This window comes from Pezoporus flaviventris, unplaced genomic scaffold (genome assembly GCF_033815535.1).
Source record: "Pezoporus flaviventris isolate CSIRO_AGI_PZ_B2104156 unplaced genomic scaffold, CSIRO_AGI_Pfla_v1 ptg000020l, whole genome shotgun sequence".
Lineage (NCBI taxonomy): Eukaryota > Metazoa > Chordata > Aves > Psittaciformes > Psittacidae > Pezoporus > Pezoporus flaviventris.
The window spans coordinates 3,318,556-3,343,062 of NW_026892568.1; the positions used below are offsets into that span (position 1 = coordinate 3,318,556).

Genomic DNA, 24,507 nt, shown 5'->3' on the forward strand with positions numbered 1-24,507 from the left:
TCTCGGCATACCTGGGAAGATGTTCCCTGGAGCTGCCTCCCTTGGCTCTGCTACTTTCATGGATAGACCAAAAAGCAATAGCGTGAATAAAGTGAAGCTCAGGACCCACAGTTAGGGAAGAAGTAGAGTAGGATGTGACCAAAATGATACTGATTACTGCAGGTTTCCAAAGGATGGCTGACACACCCTGCTTCCTCCTGTGCAAGGCTGTGAGGCTGCAGTCTGCTGCTTAAGGACTTGGGCCCAGAACAGCAGCTCTCAGCTGGGCTGACGTCCATTCCTTTTCCTGTCTCCTGTGCACAAAAAGCAGGAAATTCCTGGGCAGACTGAGAGCCTGGACAGTTTTTCCACACCAGCTTTTCATACCTGCATCACTAATAAGCAAGATAGAGAGACCTGTAAATATTTTAAACAGCATTTATTAATAATTTCATTGTTTCTTCTGTATAAGTGTTACATAACTGCTTTGGGAATAGGTCTCCTGAGTTTTGAGCATAAACTGGTACAGCTACTTTTACTCTTACAGGCGTATTCCAATCTTAGAGTGGCATCAATGAGAATTTCATTAAAGCTCAGTTACACCGATGCCAGAGTTAATGGAGAGCAGAGTTAGAGCCTTGAAGTGTCCTTCAGTCTAAGGGAATAAAAATCCTAAGCACAATTTGCTCACCTAATAACACGAAAAGAGAAACTCTAAGTTTTTCCAGGTGGTTTTCTACAAGGTCTCTAAAGGCTGTGTTTTCTTTTGTTCACATTCCACTGTTTTCAAGAGTGTCAGAGGACAGACAGGTTCTCCCTCTTGTTATCTCTTTCATGCCAATAAAAAAAAACAGAATATGAAGCTTCTGGGGTATTCGGCAGTAAAGACCAAAGACAGTCAGTCTAAGATGAAACGTCTTTGCTTTTGTTTGAAAAGATCAGTGAAATCTTCCCACAAGGACAAAGACTCTGAAAAGATTTAAACAAGTGCTCAGTTTGCATTTAGAAGTTTTAATTCAGACCTCACAGGCCTTTTGGTCCAAGCTTGGCTGAGCCCAGTTCAGGCAATATCTTGCATAGAATCAGAGCTGTATCTTCCTTCACTGCCACAGACACAGCTAGATGCAGACTTGAGATACGAGTAAGCTTTTGTTCTTCCTGAGCAAGAACTTAAAGCAGGACCAAGAAAATCTGTGTTTAAGCAGTCAGTAGAGGTTACAAATCACAGCTGATATTGGTAAGAAACAGTGAACACTACAGAAAAACATCTACAGTAAATGCAGTGGTCACATGTGTCTTCAGGCACTGCTCATTAGTCTCTTGCATTTAGTACTGCAGAGAAATCTGCTGATACCTTTCAGACAGTATTTCCACCCTTCTCCCTTCTGCGTTCACTACAACTCACATATTAGCATTCCTCCTGAGTGCCCTTTAGCTGATTTGAAAGTATCAGGAGTGATTGCTTGCTGAGTCTGTCCCATAATTCTAAAATCCAAGTCAATTTTAACCACACTAAGCAGACACAAGGAAGGGTACCTTGTTCTCTTTCACTCTAGCCCAATGATTCTGAGGATTACTAGTTTTCTTGGCACTGATCTTTGGCTCTCTTCTAACCACCATGGCCCTTGGCAAACAATGCTCTTCTAAATACATGGCTTACCCTCTTCTCTTCAAGGTACTTACTAATTAGGCTCTGATCTAGCCATCCTCTTTGGACACAGGGAGCCCTCCTAAAGTCGATGGAGCTCCACGAAGGTGCAAAATAATGCAAGGTTTTGCAATTTCCATTTGTTTGAAGAAATTTCCTACTGCCAATCTCAACAGCCTAGAAGATGTTTCAAGCAGACGTTTCCGCTCATTCAGACAGCAGCCCATGCAAAACAAGCCAACACTTAGGTACATCCTAACTTTACCACCTGATTTACATGTGTTGATGGACTGGACTGTGTCATACTCAGCCACATTTGTACATGCTCAATCTTTCCATGGAAAACAAGCACGAACCTGATCCTGAACTGCAGTGCAGGACGTGACCCCACATAATGGTTGGTTTGCTCCCTCTGGCAGGAGCAACACCCTCATCAAGAGCAACAGCACAGACTGTGGCAGATAATCACTCCATTGTTTTCTAACATTACAGGCTGGTTTCCAGGCTCTGCTGTGCTCAAGCTCTGTTCACAAACACTCAGCCCAGACAGTGAAATGGAAAAGCAACTTTATGTCCACTTTTGTAACAGGGGAAAATGAGATGCCATGGCTCAGACTCTAGCTTGTGACAATACCCATCTCTGATTTAGGAAGATGGGATGGGGAAAATGCATACAAGTAAAAGCTGTTTAAAAGCAGCAGGCGTCATGAGAGTTACAGGTAACCTGTCAGATACAGATATGACACTTTCACTTCACGTGGTGACAAATGCATCACTGCAACAAACTGTCAAAATATGCTGACAGACCTACACATAGTGAATAGAAACCTGTTTATTTTGCTGTTAATCCTCCTACTGTAATTCAGCTTGACGGAATTGCGTATCTCCTTTTGTTCCCAATGCACAGATTATCCAACATGTGGATAAAGTCCCAGTTCAAGGATGCTGTCTAGATGGTGGAGATGGTTTTCTAGGTCTGGATAAACAAAGCTGTTCATACATTTGAACTCCAGAGTCTGAGCTCCCTCCACAGTCCCACAGAAGACAGGAACTTCACTAGGAGTTCTGAACCTACACTAGCTAGGAAAGATTTAAGAGCAGAAAGGTGTATTATGACAACAGTCACTAGAAAGAGTGCTGCCCCTGAAAGAAAGACAGAACATAAACCCTGCCAAGAACCTCAAAGTAGGACTATAGGTAGCAAAAGAAAAAGAAGAGACTGACACAGAAATAGAAAACAGGAGAGGAAACACAACATGAAGGAAAAAATCAGCAACAAGTTTAGCATGTGCTTTTTTACACTAAGTGTGTGAAGCTCTACACACAGCAGTAAGACTGCTCAGTGCCTTAGGTCTCTGCCCTTGGAGTCCGCAAGACTTCCCTACAAAAGCATTGCATTCCATCTTGGATGAGCCAGTGGAGAATTTCCCGCATATAATTTCCTTTTTCTCAGCTATTTTGATTAACCTGATTGCTCTTTACTGCAAAGAGCAGAGCTCTCAGGAAACTAGGAAGTATAGATGAAGCTCATCTTGAGTGTGATGGATTCAAGCACCTTTTCTGCACTTGGCTTATTTTAAAAGGTCAGATATAATTGCAAACCATAGATGGAGGGTACCTGTATCAAAATTCTCCTCTTACATATTTTCTTTTGTGGCATGTGTATTTGAGCTTCCGCACTGCTCTCTGTGATTCAGGTGGATCTCAGAGATCCTTAATAAAGCTACAGAGCAGTTCAACTTTCCAAATAAAAAGATGATTCCCATATTTCACTTGAATGTATTTAATCTAAATATTTGAGTGTTTTATGCCATACAAGAGGAGTCAGTGGCTTGAGTCACAGTGGCAACTAACACTAGCAGCTCCAGCCCCCAGTTTAATCAGAAATCACTGCCAAGGAACAGACAGCATTTGTTTCCAGACCAAGTAGGCTGTCAGAATATTTTGTGTTATCATTTAGTCTGACAGCACTGTCAGAGTGTTGACTCAGGCCTGCCCTGAAGATATACTTTGGAACATCTTGATCAGTGAGCACATTTCCTTCTAGACGCTGCTCTGCTATTCAGAATCTCACCTTGCAGGAATGCTGAGCAGTTTAGCCCCAGTGCAGCACAACTGCAGAGCGTGTGATTCAAGGGAAGAGTTTTCTGAGCAGCTTTCTGAAACAGGCCACAGATATTCCTGTTGAAGCCAGGGCTGCTCATGCACACAGCCAAGCCTGCACTGAAGTGCCAGGTGAGAATTCTGCAAGTTCAAATCCACTCTCTGTCAACACAAGATTCTGGTTCTCCACCTTCTCCTTCCCAACCTTATTCACTTAAGAGTTCTCTCTCAAAGAAGCAGCCCCTGGCTCATCAGAAATATGTAGCTTGGGGAGACTGATTTAACATCTCCGTATTCCTGACACTTGTCCAGTCTAGCCTTATATATCTTGAACATTTTACACCTACTGTCAGCAGCTTCCTCCACTGCTCAGCTCTCCTTACAGATAATGAACCAGAATCAAACAATAAACTAACCTGCCTTCTGGAAATGATGGATTTCTACTTTACTTGCAGAATTTAATAATGAAATGTACTTTTGCTGTGGAATTCTATAGCCTGGTTAAAACCTTAGAAAGCTGTCAGTTTTTACAGCCTTTGTACTTTCAGATTAATTTCCAGAGAATCAAGTTAAAATGGGTGCCCCCAACCATACAGACTTCTTGAAGCTTAACTTCAACAAATCACTGCTGTAGAGTTCAACTTGAACCTATTATTCAAGTCCATCCCTGTTCAATGGAAACTATCAATGCTTTTATCTTCATATAGCTAGACTCTACTAACATCACTGGGGTCTGAGCACATACCTAGTGACTGGCACAACTGAAGCCTATAGTTTTTCCTCTCTTTTACTGCCTTTATCAATGATATAAATTCTGCCACACACACAAGGCTATCCATCAGCATCTGGCTATAATTCACAGAGGATAAGCAGTTATGCAGGCTGTACTGGACTTCTTTGCACCAATGCTGTTGTTAGATATCTTCCCCTGCCTTTTAGAAACCTAATCTTTTCCCCCTTTTATTTTGTATTGACAAATTTTCAGCACAAGTAATGGAGCTTCTTATCAAGCTGCTCAGCATCACAAACTCTGGTACTGCAGCAATGCACCATCAGTGAAACAGCAGATGTTCCTGGTTGCATGTGGATCATCAGCTCAGCTTTCATACCAAATGTGTTTCTCATTTTTCCCCTTTTCAGGAAGTGTTGCCCATCAGCAGCATTCCTGGGCCTAGCCATCTACAGAGCTGCTGTGGCAGGCTGCTGTGTGTGACACCTAAACCAGACATATTCCAGCTCAGCCCTGTCACCTCTTTGACTTCATCATCAGCTATGATTCAGTCTTGGCACATGCCAGGCACTGAGAGGCTGTACCAAGCAGAACTCTGCTGAGGTGCTGCATAGACCCTTTCTGATTAAAGGATTTATATAGCACTGCCAAATCCTTTTTTCCTACCCAGCTACCTTGAACTCAGATTTTCAATCTAATTCCACAGAGCTTTGGCAAGAGATCTCTATTGCAAGCAAAAATATCAAATTTAGACCACTTCACAGCCCATTGGAGGCTATTCTTAACTTGGGTAACTGCACCAGAATCTTTATTTCCCCTCCCCACTGATATTGTGAACAGTACTTCAAAAAAGTAACAAATTAGGAATTTTTACAGGATGCCGAGACTCAACAGCCCCCAGGGAAGTCCAATGCATTTCTTGGCTGCTTCCTGCATGAACATGGGCTCCTCTGTACAAATCAATGTCATAACTCTCACTGATACAGGCATTTACCACCATGAAGCTTGTACCTGATCATAAGAACCCAGGGGAGCTGTCTTCTTTGGCATGAGCTTCGTCATAAAGTGTTCTGCTAAATGCTTCTTGTTGGTGCCCAGACCTCAGGATTGCAGACCCACCTTGCAACTGATCAGAGGCAAGCTTTGTCAAGAAAGCAATTAAGTATCTGTAGGAGACAGCTTCCCCAGAAACAACGTGGGCCTATTGTTTACTACTTGCCCTGTGTTTGTGCCAAGAGGTTCTAGAATACAGTCTCCCCCAGGCTGTACAAATGCAGCTCCTCGCACCCTGAAGAACCCGTAACCCAGCTCAAGAGGAGACAAAATCCTGAGTTTATCGGATTTCTCAGGAGTCATTTGCAGTTTTGCATGCGCTGAACAAGACACTAAAGAGAACCGAGTTTCAGGGTTGCTGAGCACTGGAAACAGAGGAAAACAGAGTCTGGTGCTGCCTCTGCCCACAGGGCTGGCTGGGGTGAGTAATTGTTCCCAGATTCTTCTACAAGCCAGAGAGAGATTTCAAATGCCCTTCTCTGACAGCTGTGCAATGCCATTTGATGTCTACAAATAGTGCTAAGAGGACAAGGCACTCTCAACATTTATCATCATGATAAAACCTGTCTTGCAGAGCCACCAGTTAGCGTATTGCACTGTTGCATTCCTATTAGCAACAGCAAAAAAGACAAAGAAGAGGGATCAGAGCAGCTCTGCTATCTACCACTCCAAGACACTCTTTTGTAACAACACTTGCTGAGTGAGAGCCAAGGCTGTAGGAATCTAAGCAGTTGCTTTAGATCCCCTACCATGTGCCAGACCCTGAATATTCATAACCTATTAAAAGCTTTCAAAGTGTAAATTCATCTCACAATCAAGTGAGCTGATTTATTCACACAGCTGAGTCACACTCATTTACAGACTGTGACCTAAATCTATTAATCTGCCACCAAAAAAAGGTCTTTATTTCGATACTATTAGTTGAACAAAGGGGAATATTTCAAAGGTGTGTGTGGCATTTCCTTCAAGCAGTGGCTGATGCACAGCTCAGGATGGTACAAACCCTTCCATCTCTGCTTGTCCCAAGAAAGGATGCAGATACTGCTTACGCTACCTGGCATGTGGTGACCTATTTAACAGACTTCACAAAATCTTCCTGGGAATCACATCAGCTCTTTAATAAGAGTCTCTCAAGTGCCAGTCAGGAAGGATCATGGAAACCTCACCTAAAGACAGCAGTAACTCCTTCCTTAATAACAGAAAGCACAACAGCCAGTTCCAACAGTAGGGAAAATTGCTCTGCTGAGAACAATGTGTTACTCGGTCCAGCATCTCCTGAGTCTACTTAGGGCCAAGGTAGAATTTTGCTAAACCTCTACTGTACCTGGGGAAATAAAATCACATTTTCAAAGAGTCACTGACTTCCAGCAGAATTAGAGAAGCATTAAATACAGTTTGGGGGATTAGATTTAAAATGCCATCAAAATACCATCTTTTGATAGCTTCTCCTTTCCTCCCCATCTGATAGCCGATGACATTCCCAGAGTTCATTGCTGGTATTGTAACTAGACCCATGAGCTCCTGAAGAAAGGGTGAGTTTTTGAAAGGTTAAAGTTCAGTCCTGCACAGAAATTGCTATCACATTCTAATTACAGTGTGCACTGAGCACACACCTTGGGTCTTACAATCAAGTTCCATTTCAGACTGGCAGTTTACTTCCAGAAATCAGTTCCTGCATGTAGATATTAAGATAGACACACATACATACTCAAACAGCACTAACACGGATATGTTCCATTTCACCTGTATTCCCTTTGTATTCGTTCCCTGCTGTCCATCTGTTTGCAATCTGCCTGTTTGAAGAGAACATCTTTCTTCCCCCTTCCCACTGGGATCCTTCTGCCCAATTCGTTTAGAGAAACCACAGGTCAATGTGGATGACAGAACACAATCAGCATTATTGACAGCAGGTTTACCAAAATTAAGCAGGCATAATGGCTCATAGACTGATTGTAACATGGGTTTCTACCAGTAGCAAGAAGGGAAAAAAATACAGAAAGGAAAATAGAGAAATTAAAGTTACACTTGTATTTGAATATTTAGAGAAATACCTTCTATGACTGGCACACCTACTATCCAGTGAATGACACAAGCTCTAAGACAGTGAGCTTTCAAGTAGTTATAAAGTGTGAAAAGGGAAAGAAAAGAACCAGTGTACCCATTCAGTAAGGTCAGATCACACAGGCACCTTCAGGTACTCTGAGAACACCCTTCTGGAGTCTCACTTCTTCATACAAAGTCCCCAAAATCAAGAGCTAGTTCTGCATCTTTGCCTCTGCAAAAGGTGCTCCAGAGGATGCTCTGCCTGGTGGCCTTGTAAGCTCAAGAACCACGTCTGGTGAAGGCAACAACAATGAATGCAAGTGTCCCTTCACCTATCCTGCGCCACACACCATTCTAGAAGATGAACCTGATGCTCATATCTCATGACAGAACAAAGTAAAGGGGGTGGAATGGGGAATCAGACCCCATGTTTCGCAGCTGTTATCCATGGCAACCCTCCCTCCTGTAAAAAAGGTATTTGAAATGTGTCTCTTCACACTTCTTCCCCAAAATAGAGACACCAACAATTTCTTGCTGTGAGAGTCTACACTCCTACTCTCTTCACCCTGCACTGTAAATCCAGGGAGTCAGCATTACAGATTAGTGCAACATCTACAGAATGCAAGAGATAGCAAGCACTGAATTAGGAGAAGTGCCATTGAGCAGAATGTATGGCTAAAGAGCCGCTGCAGCAGCCAACTGCAATAAACCCAAAGGTAATTTAGAACCACATTACTGCACCAACTCAATCAACCAAGCTTTTCACCTGAAATGTTGTATAAATCATTTGTGTTTAGAACCACTTTAACTCCTCCAAAGCTCCATTCCCTTCCAAACAGGTGCTAATTTGCTTTAACATAGCCAGTGCTACCTGACCAGCATTATTTAAACAGGAGCCACCAACCAAAAAGCACAAGCAATGATGAGTCCAAAACTTGAGTTTTCTCTAAGGAAGGATGGAATAAACTGGGAAAATAACATAATGAGGCCATCCTGCATTACTTCAGCTAGTCTCCAGCAAAAAAAGAGCACCCAGAGCTGTGATGCTGTGGACCGACAGCGGTGATTACAGTCTGTTCATGATGTGTCCCTTGAGGCATCACTGAATCTTATGCATTGAATCTCCTTGTTGCATGGTGCCCTCCTTCTCCTCCTCATAGCATTCTGTGGCCCCAGGGAACAACTGAAAGCAGCAATTTGGCTCAGTGTGTGCCAATGCACTCAATATTTGGTGCCCACCCCAAAGGATGAGCTGATAGAGAAGATGACCAACCTCTACCAGAATCATGCAGGGAGCAGCATGGTTCATATGCACAGAGCACAAGAAGTACCAAGAGGATGCTTCCACACACCATGACTGTCAAGTTTCTGAAAATCTATTTAGAATGCCATGGGGAAATGAAACTATTGCTGGGGGAAAAAACTGCAGTTCACAATAGTCATACCAGGTTTTACAAGAAAAATCCAGTAAGAGAATCACAAGGGCCTACGCACAAAGAAAAGACAATCTGTGCCTTATACTTCTGGCAAAATCAAAGTGGTTTGTGAATATTCTACCTTTTTCTGAGGTTACCTGGGTGACTACACAAATCAAGAACAAATGACCTGCCAGCATTTACACCAGGACAGTAAACTGACCTATGCCAAATTCGCTGTACATAGCAAACCATCTTTTCATCCATTGGAAAGATATCATGTGCTTGGTTAGAGCCAAAGCTTCCAGTCTGGCTGACAGATATCCAGAAATTCTCTATATGACCAGTATAGTCATCTGACAGAGGTGACTCTAAGGACAGTTGTGAGGTGGTATGTTATTGATAAAGATACTAGCCTGTCACCCCAAAGTAGCACTGGCAGTTCTAGAAGTATTCACCTCCAAATTTAGACTTTCCCAAATGAGAGCTGTCAACAGCAGGCTGTTCAAACCAATCTCATTCTCTAAAAAAGACATATTGGACTGTCTGATTGGGAGCAAATATCACAGCACTTCCCAGTAACTGCATCCAACTGTGCAGAGGAGCTTGCATTTGGCAAAGGGCACTCGATTCCCAGGTGAGAAGGCAAGATACAGTTTTGCTCAGTGGAAACTTCCATGCCTGGTAATCGCTCGGTAAGGAAAGCAAAACTGACATTATCAAAGCTCCTTTGAAGATGTGTCCCAAACCACTTCTCAATTCTTTATTTTCAAACAATCCCAAAGAGAACTGAGGAATGAAACATACTTTTCATACCAGAGGCTACAATTCAGAGGTTTCACCAGTTTTCATCAGTGTCTGGCTGCAGTGAATGAAGTCAGATCATCAGAGAATGATGACACAACCGTGAACTGTGAAAACCAATAGCCAAAGAAACAAATACTTGTGAGCCCAAATCCTATATCCTCTTGCACCACTTTAAAGCTGTTCCTGCTTCCTACCAAGCTCACTGATTCCCTCCCCACCCCAAAGATTACATGCTTCTAGTCTCCTAAAGCGATTGGCATTATCCATGGTTTTGCTTTACCTATTGCTTTATTTTCCCCACAGCTCTGGATAACTGCAAGCTGAACATAACTTCAATTAGTCAGGGGAAAGGTGTCCTGAATAGCATATTTCCTCCTTCTCCTACCTCCACAGTCTCTGCTTTTGCTCAATACATAACTTGCTAAAAATTGGAATTTTTCAGCTTTCTCACCAAGTAAAGGAAATCAAACCAATTATTTTCTTTTTCGTGTTTCTCAGAAGAAAACTGAAACACAAATGCTTTGTGTTGAGAAAATCTTCTGTTTTGGAGCATTATCACTTGTTGTTTGACAAATATTTCAATTTCGTCAATAAAAAGCTTCAACTGGAAACTATCAAGATAGCCTACTTCAAACAAACAAACCAAACAAACCCCAAACCCCCAAAGGTGAAGTTAACCACATTCTTACTTTTTTAAGGCAAAAAAAACCTTCTTAAACTCATCTAAAATTTTAGGATTCCCCCACCCCCTGATTTGGGGTCTATACGTTACTTGCCAAAAGAAGACAGGAAGAAAACATGAGCTTCGGTTGAGACACTCTTATGCTGTTCTGTACTGCTGAGATGCTGCCACACTGCAGGTGAGCCAACACCTGGAGTTTCTCAGCATTGAATAAACACATAATTAATTGTCCACATTCTACAGAATCAATTTTATGTTGTCAACAGCTCTGTCTGTTGTCAGGTATGTCTGACCACAGGAGGGAACACAGGTTTCAAGTGAGTTGCCAACCACTGTAGAGTATGCCTGTGGCAGAATTGGGATACTCTGATTTGGAACAGCTTAGTCTACAATGTTTTGTTCCTTATGAAAATGGGTTACCTGATGGAAAAAATTCCCAAAGCACCCATTCAGAAAAGAAGAAACACTATTCAACACTGCAGTTCTTTTTGGACCAAAGTAAGCACACTGCTTCAGAGCATGCTCATCAACATGTTATCTTTAGCCTTCCCAGCAGCACCAGATTCCCCAGTAAAATCAGTAAGCTGCTATAGTAATTCTTCAGCACCATTTTTTTTCCTGGAGATTTATTCCCTTTAACAGCAAATGCAGAGCACTTTTTCTTCTGTTCTACAAAGCTATCCAAGGTGCTGACTCTGCTAACAAACATTCATCAGGAGAATATCTGTATTCACTTAAAGTTGCTGTGCATACACCTGAAAAATGGTTAAGTTCAGGATCCAGCTGTTATTACACCCATGCCTCAGACTGAATCCTCAAATCAATGCCTTTGCTCTGTTCAATTAGCCTCTGAAGGTGAAGGTTGTGTCTCAAAGCTGCTGCTCAGGACTGTGCCTCCCCTCACAGAGAACACAGCTCTCCTGTGGGCAGAATCAGTCTATCGACTTAGCTCTCTTTGCCCGGGCACAACTGGACCTGGTGGTGCACAGATCCTGAAGAAAGCACAAGGTTGTACAGCAATTGTTATGGAGGCTGCATAAAGCCTGAAATAATGCTGTAAAAAAATTACACTCCCATTAAATACATTTTTATGAGATACAAAGAGGCTTTGCTCCCATTTCAACACATCTGCTGTGGTGACCCTCACAGTTCAAATAGGCTGGCCATCCCAGCTTGACAAGGCTGTCAGCCAGCTCGTGGCCACATTGAATGCCCACATGCATCACTGAACACAGTAACTGCCATACTGGCCACCCAACCCAGCAAGTGAACCAAGGCCCTCAAGGGCAAAATGTTCTTAAAACCTGAATGAAAGAAGCCGTAACAGCTAGATAGGGCAACTGCAGCTGGATGCAAAAGGGCTCTGTTCCATACTACTGGCCACAAGCTCGTGCTTGGTCTGTAGCATGATCAAAACCAAATAAAGAACCAGCAAGAGAAACAGCAACAGAGCTGGTCTTTACTACGAGGCTGCAAATCCTGTGGTCAATCCTTAATCCTTTACACACAATGGTCACACCACTGAATGCAATGGGACCAGGATTCCTTGGGTCAAAATGCTCTCACTGACGCTGTTGGTAGTCCCAGAGAGAAATAAGAGCAGAATCCTTCTCTTACAACCCCCTTTTCTTTCCATTTGCACCGTGCACCCCTAAGAGCCTTCCATGGCTGCCTTTAACCTTCTTCCAAGCAGACTTTGTTGTATTTTGACACAATACCACACCAATCTAGCACACAAAAGACTTCTGCAACAAAATTCTTCTAATCAGAGTCCTTATTAGAGCTTTTTTCTGTTCCAAATAGCTAATACCACCAAGGAAGATGGCAGAAAGATGGCCTTAGCACCATTACCAGAGGATTCTGTACTACTTTATGGTGACAGAAAGTCCAATTGCACAAGGACAAAAGGCTAAGTGCCAACAATTACAAATGGTCTCTGTGCTGACATCTCTGTGGCATTTCACTTTTTGAATTGCTTTTAGTTACTGCATCCTAACATACACATCATATGGTTTAATAGGTTAAAATTGATTGTACAGTTATTTACTATAAAACCAGTGAAACTGCCAATACTTTAGGACAGTTTCTCATATCTATTAATACCATACAAATATATGGACAAAGCTGTTTATATCTGCACATTTGTTTGTGCTTTTTATTATAACAACAAAAAGCATCATTGGAAAAGAATACCCCATGTTCCAAAAGCCATCTGGGTCCCACTGCGGAGGGTCAGTTCATCAGAGGTGATTGAATACCACCAGGAAGTCTTCACTGTCCCATTGCAAATCTTCACAACAAACTGGTCCCCAAGGACGTCCAGAATGACACAGACGAAATGGGACACATGCTTCATCAGCAAACTTGCAGCAGGTGTACCAGAAATGTGACCCCGTTTGGAACACCAAAAAACACTGCTGCAGGCTGAAGATCCCCTATAGAAAAGGGCTCCCTGCAAGTTTCCTATCCAAGGGCTGCTTGCAGGAGTTTGTACCATGACCCTGCTTCTCTGCTGAAAGGGAGACAGAGCCTGCTCTGGGGCAGCAGGGAATGGCTCTGCTCTTCAAAGAGCAGCCCTGAAGTGAGAGGGGAAAAAAAGTTCAACAATGCGGGTGTATGTGTGGTATCATGGAACACTTTAAAAGACACATGTTTGAGCACTGAAATACAGGTAATTTTAAAATTGACACCACTCTAGAAAGTGGCTTGGTTGACATCCCTCATTCCACCAGGCCAAGAGACTCCACTCCAGAACAGATAATTCCAGTACCTTTCCGCCTAATTTCAGGAAATCAGAAAAGTCTCTACCATTTCTAAGCTTTTCACTTGACACGCTAAATCCATAACACTACACCCGAGCTAAGTAGTCAGTGCAGCTTTAAAATCTGAAGAGTACATTGCAATTTCTCCAGGTCCGTGCCTGTACACACTAAACCTGTCTCTCCTGCATGATTTTAACCCCAGAGTTCACTCCTGTCACTCTGGGGCCAAACACTCTGCAGAGCTAAAATGGGATGAAAGGCTTAGGAAGGAGCCCTACTATTTTTAACTGCATATAAAATGTGAAAATAGCATTCACAGGCCTATAGAAACACTTATTTGTCTGCAAATAAGGCCCTTCAATTATACCTTGAGTAAAAAGGAACTGAGATGTATTACAGAGTGCTTTGTTTACGCTCGCACTGCTGTGTAAAACATATGTTATAGTACTAGTGATTGTGTCTGACACTCTCTTTTATCATTCAGGTACTTAATCACACCCTACACTGAGTTAACTACGTTCAGAGCACGTATGGGTATTTATTCAGCAGCCTGTGCAAGTATCTAGGTCTGAGATCATGTGTGTCGCCCAAAATACTGTATATTTTAAGAACTGTTAGACCTTCATCTCTAGCTCTTGAGCAGCCTCATTCAAAAATCAGATCGGGGTTTTAAATTGTTTGTGAACATTAGCATTAAAATCAGACACAATAAATAGGAAACTCAGCTGCACAGAGAACAAAAGCAATCACATTTACTTATGGAAACATTAAAAGGCAATTGATTTTTTCCACTTTGTTGCTATAAAAGCACTGCTGCCGAGCACGAGTCGATTGTGCTAAATTGTAGGTAACAATGCAATTTAGAAACCAAAGATAGTTCTGCACTGGGGATCACCCACACAAATACTACATGGCAGGGGCTTGTTCCTCCTCCAAGACTTACCCTTCCTTGCAGCAATTCTGTATAAGTCACTTTTCAAAGATTAATCATATTAGAGGAATAAAATCAGTATGTGCTAGAATTTGCAAAAGCAAATTTCTAGAGAACACGCAGAGATGTCACAGCACCAAAGTCACAACTTAACAGCATGGACTGAATCAGGCATGGAGAGGGGGGAAGAGGGAGAAAAATTTACGTAGACAACACGTGGTCTTGCTAGGCAGCCGAATGTTTTAACATCACCAGTTACCTGTGCTACATTCCACACTGCATACAAAAGATGCAGTCATGTCATCTGTGCTTGATCCATATGCTTTTTCCTTTACTTTCCATATGCTTTTACATTTACAGTCACTTAAATATCAAAAATTGCTACCAAAATTGTTTGCCTTTCCTTTGTGCATTAAGAATTTACTATTTCAGATCACTGACTTGCATGGCAAAACGTAGCAACAATCAATTCTTAACTATACATGCAACCCCCTCAGAGCTCTCACCTTGGAAATGCAAACATATTACACAACGAATTAAACTCATGAGTGCACAGCAAACTGCAGCTTCTCTCTCCACATCAGTGCTTCAGAAAATGTTTGATTAACAGTAAGTACTAAGCTTGCTTTCTGTCAGCTGTTTAGAAAATACATGCTTAGTTTCAGGGTATACCAAAGGGCTACTTTAAACATATTCAGTGCTGATTTATATAGAATTAGAAAGGCTACAGTGACTGTACCTTGTCTAATCCACAAACTAAATACCCCACTCTGCCATTTCAGAACTGCATTTTCCCCCAAGTCACTGTCAATGAGATGAATATTTGGGTCATTAGCAAATATAGTTTTAAGGAGTCTAAATGAGTGGCAGCCTTGCTGCTATCTAGGGAACACCATCACACAGAAGTGCTCTTTGCATTCTCATTACATCTAGGCAAATACTTTCTTTTTTCTGTCAGTAATTATTTCGAGGGAAAGCAGAGAAGAAAGAAGTCATAACTCTTTTCTGCCTCCACTATGAGGATGGCAGTATCGCTTGGTAACACCCTAATACTTTTATTTCAATGCCTCAGTGTCAGTCTCCTTTTCTTATGGCCGCAGGTAAATCCAGAGCATAGTGCTATTATCAAGAAGGTATGCACTCATGTCTGTCATCATGCACAATGATGTAAATTTGCAGAAATTCCATTAATTTCTGGGTACAACTCTGAAATGCAACATTATGGCTGAGATTCACCCAGATCATTCAGAAAGGCTCCATATTGTCATGCAGTTGAAATTACACTCCTGCACTTTACAGAACAAGCTACTTACAGAGTAGTGACAATAGAATAGCTGCGTTTAGAACATGACTGTCAGGTGTCCCTGGGAGACATCTGAGAGCAAGTCAAAATGAAGCGTGAGGACTGTGATTAACCTCAGTCAGCAGCCACAATCTACTACCTGAGCAGCACTTCATGTTGATGACTTTAATGTCAGCTGAGAATAGGGATGAATGAAAGCAACTAAAATTAACAACAGGCATCTCCCTATTTCAATAGTTTCTTTTGACCATAAAGTTTAATTTGTTCACATGTTCTTTTCAGCTACTTCTGTTCTACACCACTAGTAAACCATTGACTTAAAGTGAATTACTGTCTATTCACAAAAATAATTTATATTGGCCTATAGATATTATTAACTGCTGAAGTTCCCTCTCAGGTGTGACACTGCTTCAAATTGGTGAGTGTCTGTTGATCATGACAAATATTACTGTCTAAGCACCTGTATGGTTTGCACACCTCCAAAAGGTGCTTACACAGAAGTCATCAACATGTTCAGCATGTTTCACTTGTTGCTCAAAAAGGAATGTAAAGCTTAAATAGAATCTGGCATAATGAAACATCAACTGGCACTACCCTGAAATACACATTCACACAATCCACTGCCAGAACTGGGGCTTGCTGAACATGTCACTCACAATGCTCCTAGACACTTGGCTGCTAGTGCAACTATCTTCCCAGTGAAAGGGAACCAGATGGCGAGCGACTCTTGGCATTTTTCAATGTTATGTGAAGTGTTTCTTCAGTTAGTGAGCACACGCCATCCCATCAAGTCGCTTTGGAAACAGCCCTTCACATCTTTCTTCAGATTCCTCCACAAAGAGCAAACAGCCCATTCAAGAGGAAGGCAAGGCCCAAGCCTGCTATTTTTAAGCCCTGAACCAGAAGTCTTAGCTAGGAGTTTCTGTTGTCAGTGGAGATAAAGGAGCACCTCTAAAGATTTATTTCATCCTTGGGTCCTGTTATACCCTTTGAATGTTTAATTGCTCATCAATGACCACAGGGGAAGATAAATAGAGACAACTCAGTTAAATGCCTACAGTCAGATGGGATGAACAGAGGCCAAAATGCCAAACTGCTTAAAAGCGTTAAGTTCCACAACTATTTGTGTGGGCAAGCAGTGCTTGACAGCTAGCCTGGTCTGCTATTAATTCAGGCAACACAGCAGCAATTTAGAGACATGACTCTGCTCCTGGCTCTGCCAAATTAAGATGACCAAGTCACTTCTTCATCTAGATGAGCCACATGCTCTGTAGGGCAAAGCAAAATTTTGCAAGCAATATTGCTTGAAGTGATTTCACAGCCAGAACACCTAAACAGCTGCTCTGAGGCAATTCTGCTGCTGTGGATTTGCAACGACTTCATGGCAATAAGAGCATTTCAGTGTGCATGGGAAAGGCAGAATTGACTGAGGTACAGTCATGATGGTGTGGTCTTAAAGAAGAAAAGCAAAGCATAAAGTTATTAGAAGCAGAGACTTCAAAAGCCTGCTAAAAGTAAAATAGTAAGGAAATTGATCAGAAAACTTAAAGTTTATTATTTTGACTGTGCAGGTAAGGACTGCTTTGCTTGAATAGTAAGATGTTGCCTTGCTGCAACATTTTGCCTTGGGGCAGTTTTCAGAGGATTATCTTTCAGGAATGATAAATTTCAGCACTGTTACTGACTACCTGCACACCCACACCCACACAAAGAAGAAAAAAAAAGGAATTTGAAAGGAAATGAAAAAAAATAGAAAAGGCTAAATGCCCTGCAGAGTCCAACCACAGCCTGACTGAAGCTACTATTAAGGATTTATAGACTCCAAGCTTTGGATGGCAGTGACTCCAAGGAGGTAGAGAAGAGGTGGAAAGCTGCGTATTGGGCTGGCACAACTGAAGGGGCAGATACTCTCTCGTTTCATTTTGTGACCCAGGGCTACTGTTGGTAGGAATCAGAATTATTCAGGCTACCATGCTACAAATTTAGATCCTTCCTGTGGCCAGATGAATTATGTAAATAGAAGCAGCAAGTAATTTACACATGAGGGCAAGTCTGTCTTTCACTGACGCCAGTGAAAAGATTTCTTTTGAATGTAAAGGAACCTAAGGTGGATCAGGTCCAAGAAGTGTAGCATGTTCCAATGAATACTTAATTTTCAATGACAGTAAATGCTCTACTGTGTTAAAGGGAGCTGCTCTCTAGCAGTGTCTCCTCAGTTTAATTTCATGAGATGGATTTCTGCACAGAGCTTATTAGGTTCCTGCGGATGCAAGGCTGAAAGCACGGTGCTAGATGGAAGAATAGATTCTCACCGTCTCCAAACATCAACTGTGATTCATCACACATAAAGTTCATTTTTAACAAGACTTAAAACCATACTAGCTCACCTACCATGATTGTTCTACAGTAAATCTGCACTTGGAAAACTGATGCTGTATTTCCCTAGCAAGGCTCTTTTGGCGATTTACAAATCCCATTTACTCAGCTGACACATGCTCCTTTGAAGTCAAGGGACTGCTAGCCAATGACTGTAACAGGCAGAGGGAAGCAAACCAGAACAAGTTATATTATAACCCTGATGGATACATAGATAGATTCTCTGACCCAGTTTTGCAACGATCTTATTGAACACTGAACAAAATACAAACACATTTCTCATCACTGGAGATCTCTCTGTGTGTGCCCAGTAAGTCAGCCCATCCTGAAACCTAGACACTACCACTGGCAACTGGTACTTTTCTACTGGCATCATTGTTAAGATTTCCAGTTTTCTTTCCCATTCTATTTAAATATTTTCCAACTAATTTACTTCTAAGCTCATGAGATCAGCACCTGAATCCTCCTTTGCATCTTACAGAACATGCTCCCTTCTCACAACCTTACAGATTTCTAAGACGAAAAAGGATCGTTACGCTCATCAATGCCATCCTGCTGCAAAACAGGCAGTGGAATTTGACCAGTCTCCCTCGGTGCTGCAAGAGAAAGCCACTGATCTGCCGCCACATAAATGTGGTAGTGCAGAAAGCAATTCTGATGCAGTCTATCTGGCGGGAAGGATTTAAAGACTTCTATTAGTTTATAAGAAATGAGACCAAGAAATAAATAAACCCAGAAATCAATAAAGCTCTCTACTATTACTCATTTCTCCTCATTCTGCTGGTTAGAAAAAGAAGCTCTATCTTTTCATTAAGAAAATGTTTAACAGACCTGTGACTATCTGCAAGCAATAAGCCTTCTGTCTTCTGGTCTTCCAATTTAATTCACAAGCTGTGTTTCATTAGCAGTGGTAAGCCAAAAATAAGTCATTTGGTCCAACAGTTACTGTGAATTCACTCTGGGTTTGCTGCCTCTTTGGCATCCCTTTATAAACTACCATTTAATTGGCTCCTCACATTAATTTGCTTTATTGTACTTTAAAAGGTTGGCCGATACTGGTTTTCTGAATACTATCCTAGTCCCAACGCTACTCCCTTTCCCCAGCACCTGAAATTGCCGGGACATATTGTGAAGCATTAAATGGTTCTGCGCAATATCCCAAGAGTTCTCCTAGGGAAAGAAGCGTTTCTTGCTGGTTAATTTGTTGGAACTGCAGCCCCTGATTGAATCACTTAAGGGAACTGTTTCAAACCAAAGGCACATCATTACCCTCGCAGACACTGGCCTGAATCCCACTCTCATTTACACTGATGTCACAGGCTTACAGTGGTCCCACTGATGCAGGGGCCCCACCGAGACCAGTGGCGCGACTCCAGATTTACGCTGTGTCACTGAAGGGCTGGATGGAGCCCTCACTTCCAACCCATCACCTGAAGGCTTTCGGGTGCACCTGAGCTGGTGCTTCCCTGCCTGTTCAGACATCGCTGTGCTTCACCTGCCCGCTGCCCGGCTTCAGCTCTCTCAACCCCAGGCTTTGCTCCCCGCAGAGCCTGGGACCCCGGCGAGGGCGCAGCTCAGCCGGGACGCAATAACCCCGCTGTCACCACGATAAATACACTTCCCCGAAGGGCGCAGCACCGGCACGGCCCAGGGAAGGGACCCTGACAGGGACCTGTCCCCCACACAGGGAACCGGGAGATAGATAAGCCTGGGCGGTCTGGGCCGCCCTGAGGGAACGGGGAGGCTCGGGACCCCCTGAGACAAGGGGAGAGCTGGGCTGTCTTTAGGGACGATTCTGAGGGAAAGGGGGAGAGAGGCTGGGTGGCCCTGAGGGAAGGGGCTCCAGAGGCTGCCATGGGGAGGGCTCTGGGACCCCCTGAGGGACTGGGGAGGGTCCGAGCTGCCCTGAAAGGAGCGGGTCTGTGCCGCCTGAGGGCCGGAGTCGGGGGGTCCCCAAGGGACGGGGTGAATACGGGCCGAGATGAAGGCAGGTGGGTGAGGGGGGTCCCGGTGGGGTCTGGCCGGGCACAGCCGCGGCCCGCTCGCCTCACAGCGGGAGCAGCAGGTGAAAGTTGCCTGGCTGCCGGGGCCCGGGCGGGACCGGGGGTCGCCTCACTCACCTCATCCCCTTGGCCGAACTGCAGCCCCAGGGCGACGAAGTGCTCCACCCGGATGAAGCCGTCCGCATCCTCGTCGCACACGTCGAAAACCTCCTTGAGCTTCCGCAGGAACCGCAGCAGGCTCGCCGGCTCCATCGCGGGCATTAGCTGGAGGCCGGCGGCACGGCCCCGGCCGCAGCAGCCATGATCGCCCGCGCCTTCAGCGGGTGCGTGACATCAGCTCGGGCGGGAGGGACGGCGACGAGGAGGAGGAGGGAAGGATGGAGGAGAGCGGAGAGAGGACGCGAGCCCCGGGCGGAGGGAGGGAGGGAGGGAGGGAGCGAGGGAAGGGAGAACAATAGCACAGAGCCGGAGGATGCAGGCGGCGGTGGGAAACCGCGCTCGGCAGGGGCGGGGCCGGCGCCAGGGGGCGCTGCGCTGAGGGGAGAGGCGGCGCCGGGGCTGGGCGGGAAGCGGGGCGTGAGGGGAGAGGCTCGAGAGCGACGATAATCGCGACAGGGGCAGCGGGGGAGGCAGATCGGCGCGGGGAAGAGGAGTGGGGCAGGGGAGCCCCGCTGCAGGGCGCTTCACAGCCCCACAGCGCGCTCCTCCTCCCACCACAAGTTAGAGCAGGAGCCACGCTGCAGTTCTTCATGGGGAAAACACATCGATCCCGGTCTGAACAGCGCCAGGCCGAGGGGACAATAAGCAGAATGTAGTTAAGGGGAGGGAAGCAGGGAAAGGAGGACAAGCAGAGGTTCCCGTGCTCCATTGTGCTCAAGCGACCAGGCAGAGCCATGCAGCAGCATTCCTTGTGCCTGGGATTGGCTTAGAACAGATACTGTTCACCCACACATTAATGAGACGTGGCTGGTAATGAAGGGATGTCCCTGCCATTGCAGGATCCCTCATTAAAGCCTCCCGTGACTGCTGTGCTCCACAGCTGCGGTTTAATTCCATCTCCGTCCCTTTTCTCTCTCAGGTTTTTAGACCCTTTTTGAAGCCCACGGCCATGAGGTACCAGAGGGAAGAGCAGGAATGGTGCTGGTGCCTGCCTTGTGCCTCAGACCAGGAATGACGGGGCATCACCCTACAGAGAAGGAGCACTGGCTGAGTCAGGCTCAGGTACTCACTGCCTCAGCCAGCACTTTCCACTGCAGTTGCTAAGCACAGGTGAACCATCCATCACCGAGTGAGGTTCTTGGGTGACTGATAAAGCTGTCCCTCTTAAGATGGCCGTAGAAGCGCAGCAGGTTCTGAATCGAGACAGTATCCATTCATTTGCTTCTTGCAGTAAGACAGGTCAATATGGCCCTTAGCAACCCTGAAAATCCCTTTATTAGAGCAAGCTGGTAAAATTCATCTCTGTTCTAGGAGCAAATAGGAGTGTTCTCCTCAGGAAGTTTAGCTTCTTTGAGCATAAGTGTCAGCTCTTGCAAATTGAATTCAGGAAGAGGTTGACCTGACAGCCCTGTAGGCTGTAACCTGGCTGTCAATCAACAACACAGTGACACTGCACTAGTAATACAGCTCCCCATATACTCCCCCTTTGACAGAGAGATAGGGAGCTGGTTCCAGGGCCTCTGCCACCTTGACCTTCCTTTAGTTTTACAGCAAATACAGAAGAGTTCTCCTGCGAGGGGGGAATAACCCAAAGAAATTCCAAGTGCAGAGATCAGATACGAGCCTTTAGGAAGAGTTGTGAGGAGAGCTGAACAGGAAGCAAAATATTTGATCAGCAAACTCCTCTGAAGTTACAGCAGGGTTCTTAAGATGTGAAAACATTCAGCTGTTATCCTGGGACCCTTGAACTCATCTTCAGGTTACATGGGGATTGAGCTTAGCACACGCTCAAGGGCATCTATTCAAAGTACTCAAAAAATCTGTGAGCTGGTACTCCTCAGAGCCATGGAAAGCACACCCATGTGGAATCAGTGACTGTCAGGCTGACTGCTCCCAAGTGGAGTTCAACCTCTTTAAAGCTTCAGAGCACACGTGTGTCATTGTCTCACCTTGCTTTCCCAGATTGCCTCGGAGTGCCTCCTTGCACCACCTCTGACTCACCCCTCTCTGTGCAGTCCTGGACACCAAAGTGGAGTCACACCAAGTACGCTTGGGGAGGGGGAAAAGAAAGGAATATTTCTTCCTGTTAGCCAGGACGAATTCCCACACCTCAGAGGGGGTCACGCTCTGTCTCATGGAATCCAGTTAATCTCCACTGACTCTCCTTTACCTTCTGCTGGAGGAAGAAAGGACTTATTCTAGATATGCAAATAAATGCAAACATAGATTTAGACCAAAACTGTCAGCATTAGAATCTGTGTCATTCTTGCATTAGTTTGTAAGGGGTGGGGGGAAGTGGGAGGGGAAGAGAAAAAAGCTCCAGCTATAGACACTACAGTTTGGGGAGTTAATGTTGAAGTCTGAAACTAACACAGACAGCTTGAGCACTGGAATCAAACAGATAAGCAGAAATGAAGAGGCTGTGGAAGATGTCGTTGTAGACAACTGAGTACTGTGAGCAAAGATCTGACAGCTGGGAGATGATTTGACAGCACTAAACTGAGATGTGGGATGCTGTCAATAAATGTCCAAGATCTGAAAGCTGGGGGTACCCCTAATGTGCTGAAGGCAAGATACTGAGCTGAACATGTGCTGCATGCTTGCTGGGCAACTGCAATGGCAAGGCACAGTTTGTAAAGCTGAATCGAAGAGGAGGTAGATGCTTATCGCCAGTGGATGGAGCTGGCAGTACTCTTTGCTGATCTCCTCTTCTCCAGTTCCAGGTAGAACATGTCTGCTAGTACCAACGGGCTCTCTTTCCTCACTGGTTTATCAACATATTTGTGTAATCAAAGATGTTTGGCAACTTCTTCACTTAACTCATGCTGTACAGGGAATAAATATTTTACATGCTGCAAATCGAGTTTTCTGCACTTGAAAGACTGCTACCATATTTATCTGTTCAGAATAAAGAGTTCAAGAGGAAACATTTCATTCAATACCACAGGCCATGGCTGTCATTTGCAGGCTTTCTTTACAATCAGCTGCTTTTCTATCAATGTCACTTCCACTTACATAGAAAATTGTAATCTGTTGTCAGAAAGAGCATCCAAGAAGTGCGTTCCCCAAGGCTGATGACCTCTGTCTATAATTCTGGTTGTGTTCCAGCACATAGCAGCAACATCTTGAGACCCAGCCTCTCAGAACAGCCCCAGAATGCAGTATCTTTTTATAGTATATACAAATGTAACCCTCATTGAGCATTTGGCTTCTACAAATCTTACTGTATTTTGAATCAAATCCCGTTTCCCACTGGCTGCTGTAGCTCTGCTTAGCAACAGAGCAGATGTGCTTTATCAGTTGGATATTTTCTTTAAGTGTCATGTAACAGGCAACAAAAAATGGCTTATTAATACTCTTGCCCTGCTTGAAAACTTAGCATGAGAAAACTTTTAGTTCTTAAATAATACTTCTAACTTACTTAGGTATGACACAGAAGTAAGATGCTTGACTTTTTAACTGCCATTTTCTCTAATTTTTTTTCTATTATACAAAAGTTAAATGAGAACAAAACAGCTGTTAGGAATTTTGGGGAAATGTTTCAACAAACAAGGATCTTTCTTTGAACTTTTCTAGTTGTTAAAGGACCTCACCTTGCAAAAGTTTGTGTGGTTTAGTTTTGTATAGTGTGACTGCTCTTGATCGATTTCAACAGCGTTTTTACCAGATTATGAATTAGGTGTGTGCAAAACTCTGCTAGATCAGCCTGGCTAGATGGTTAACTGCACTTACCTCAGCAAACACACCAATGTCTTATTTCCTCATACAACGCGTATAATTACCCTCAGAGACATGGACCAAAGTTTCAAGGATAGCCAGGGAATACACCATGTGACAAAGAGCAAGCCCAAGCACAAATCACAAACTGGAATGCTATGTGCTGGTTGAAGTTGGCCAATTTTGCTGTTACTTGCAATCATAATGCCTTGTTGTAATAGGGTTGTGCTCACAGAGACCAAAGTACCTACTCTTATTAAGTTATTGCTAAAATTAAATAATCCTCCGTATCGGCTCACATAAAACCGTTTCCACCGAGAATTCACAGCATCAAACGCGTGTTTCCAAGCGCTGACCAAGAATTTCCAGGGCTGGCACCGGAGGTGTAGCTGCTAACGCCGGCGTGGTCCCATGGTATTTGGAGGTCTCCTTACTCCACCAAGTGGCCACCCATTTCACTGCACCAGCCAAGAGAATTCATTGCTGGCCACCTTGCGTAGGGCTCAAGATGAGCTCTTCAGCTCTTCCCTGACTAGCTCTAAGCAGTTGGGTAGACTTACATTTGCCTCAGATTATAACGCTCAATGGCATCTGGTGACCTCCTGAAAGCATTAATGGTGTTAGAAAGCATCTGATCGCTGCCAGGCCACTAGGTCATTCTGAACCTAAGTGCTTCAGGAAGCGATCTTCACTCACTCACAGGAGATTCTGGGTACAATGAAATGCTTAAGACTCCAAGACAACCATGTAAAAAGGAGACCTGGTGTAGCAGATACAGTAAAGTTATTCACAACTT

The 24,507-nt window shown here is 44.0% G+C and overlaps 1 protein-coding gene across 2 annotated transcripts in view; it reads right to left on the reverse strand.

Annotated features, from left to right (window-relative positions):
- RAB11FIP4 (RAB11 family interacting protein 4) overlaps window positions 1-20,355 on the reverse strand; it is a 116,011-nt gene extending 95,656 nt beyond the window's left edge. For both annotated transcript variants that reach the window (XM_061455365.1, XM_061455364.1), the window contains exon 1: window positions 19,953-20,355. In XM_061455365.1, the coding sequence (XP_061311349.1) occupies window positions 19,953-20,096 (144 nt within the window). In that variant the 5' untranslated portion in view covers window positions 20,097-20,355. The remainder of the gene's footprint in view (window positions 1-19,952) is intronic.
- Between the last annotated feature and the right edge of the window lie 4,152 nt (window positions 20,356-24,507).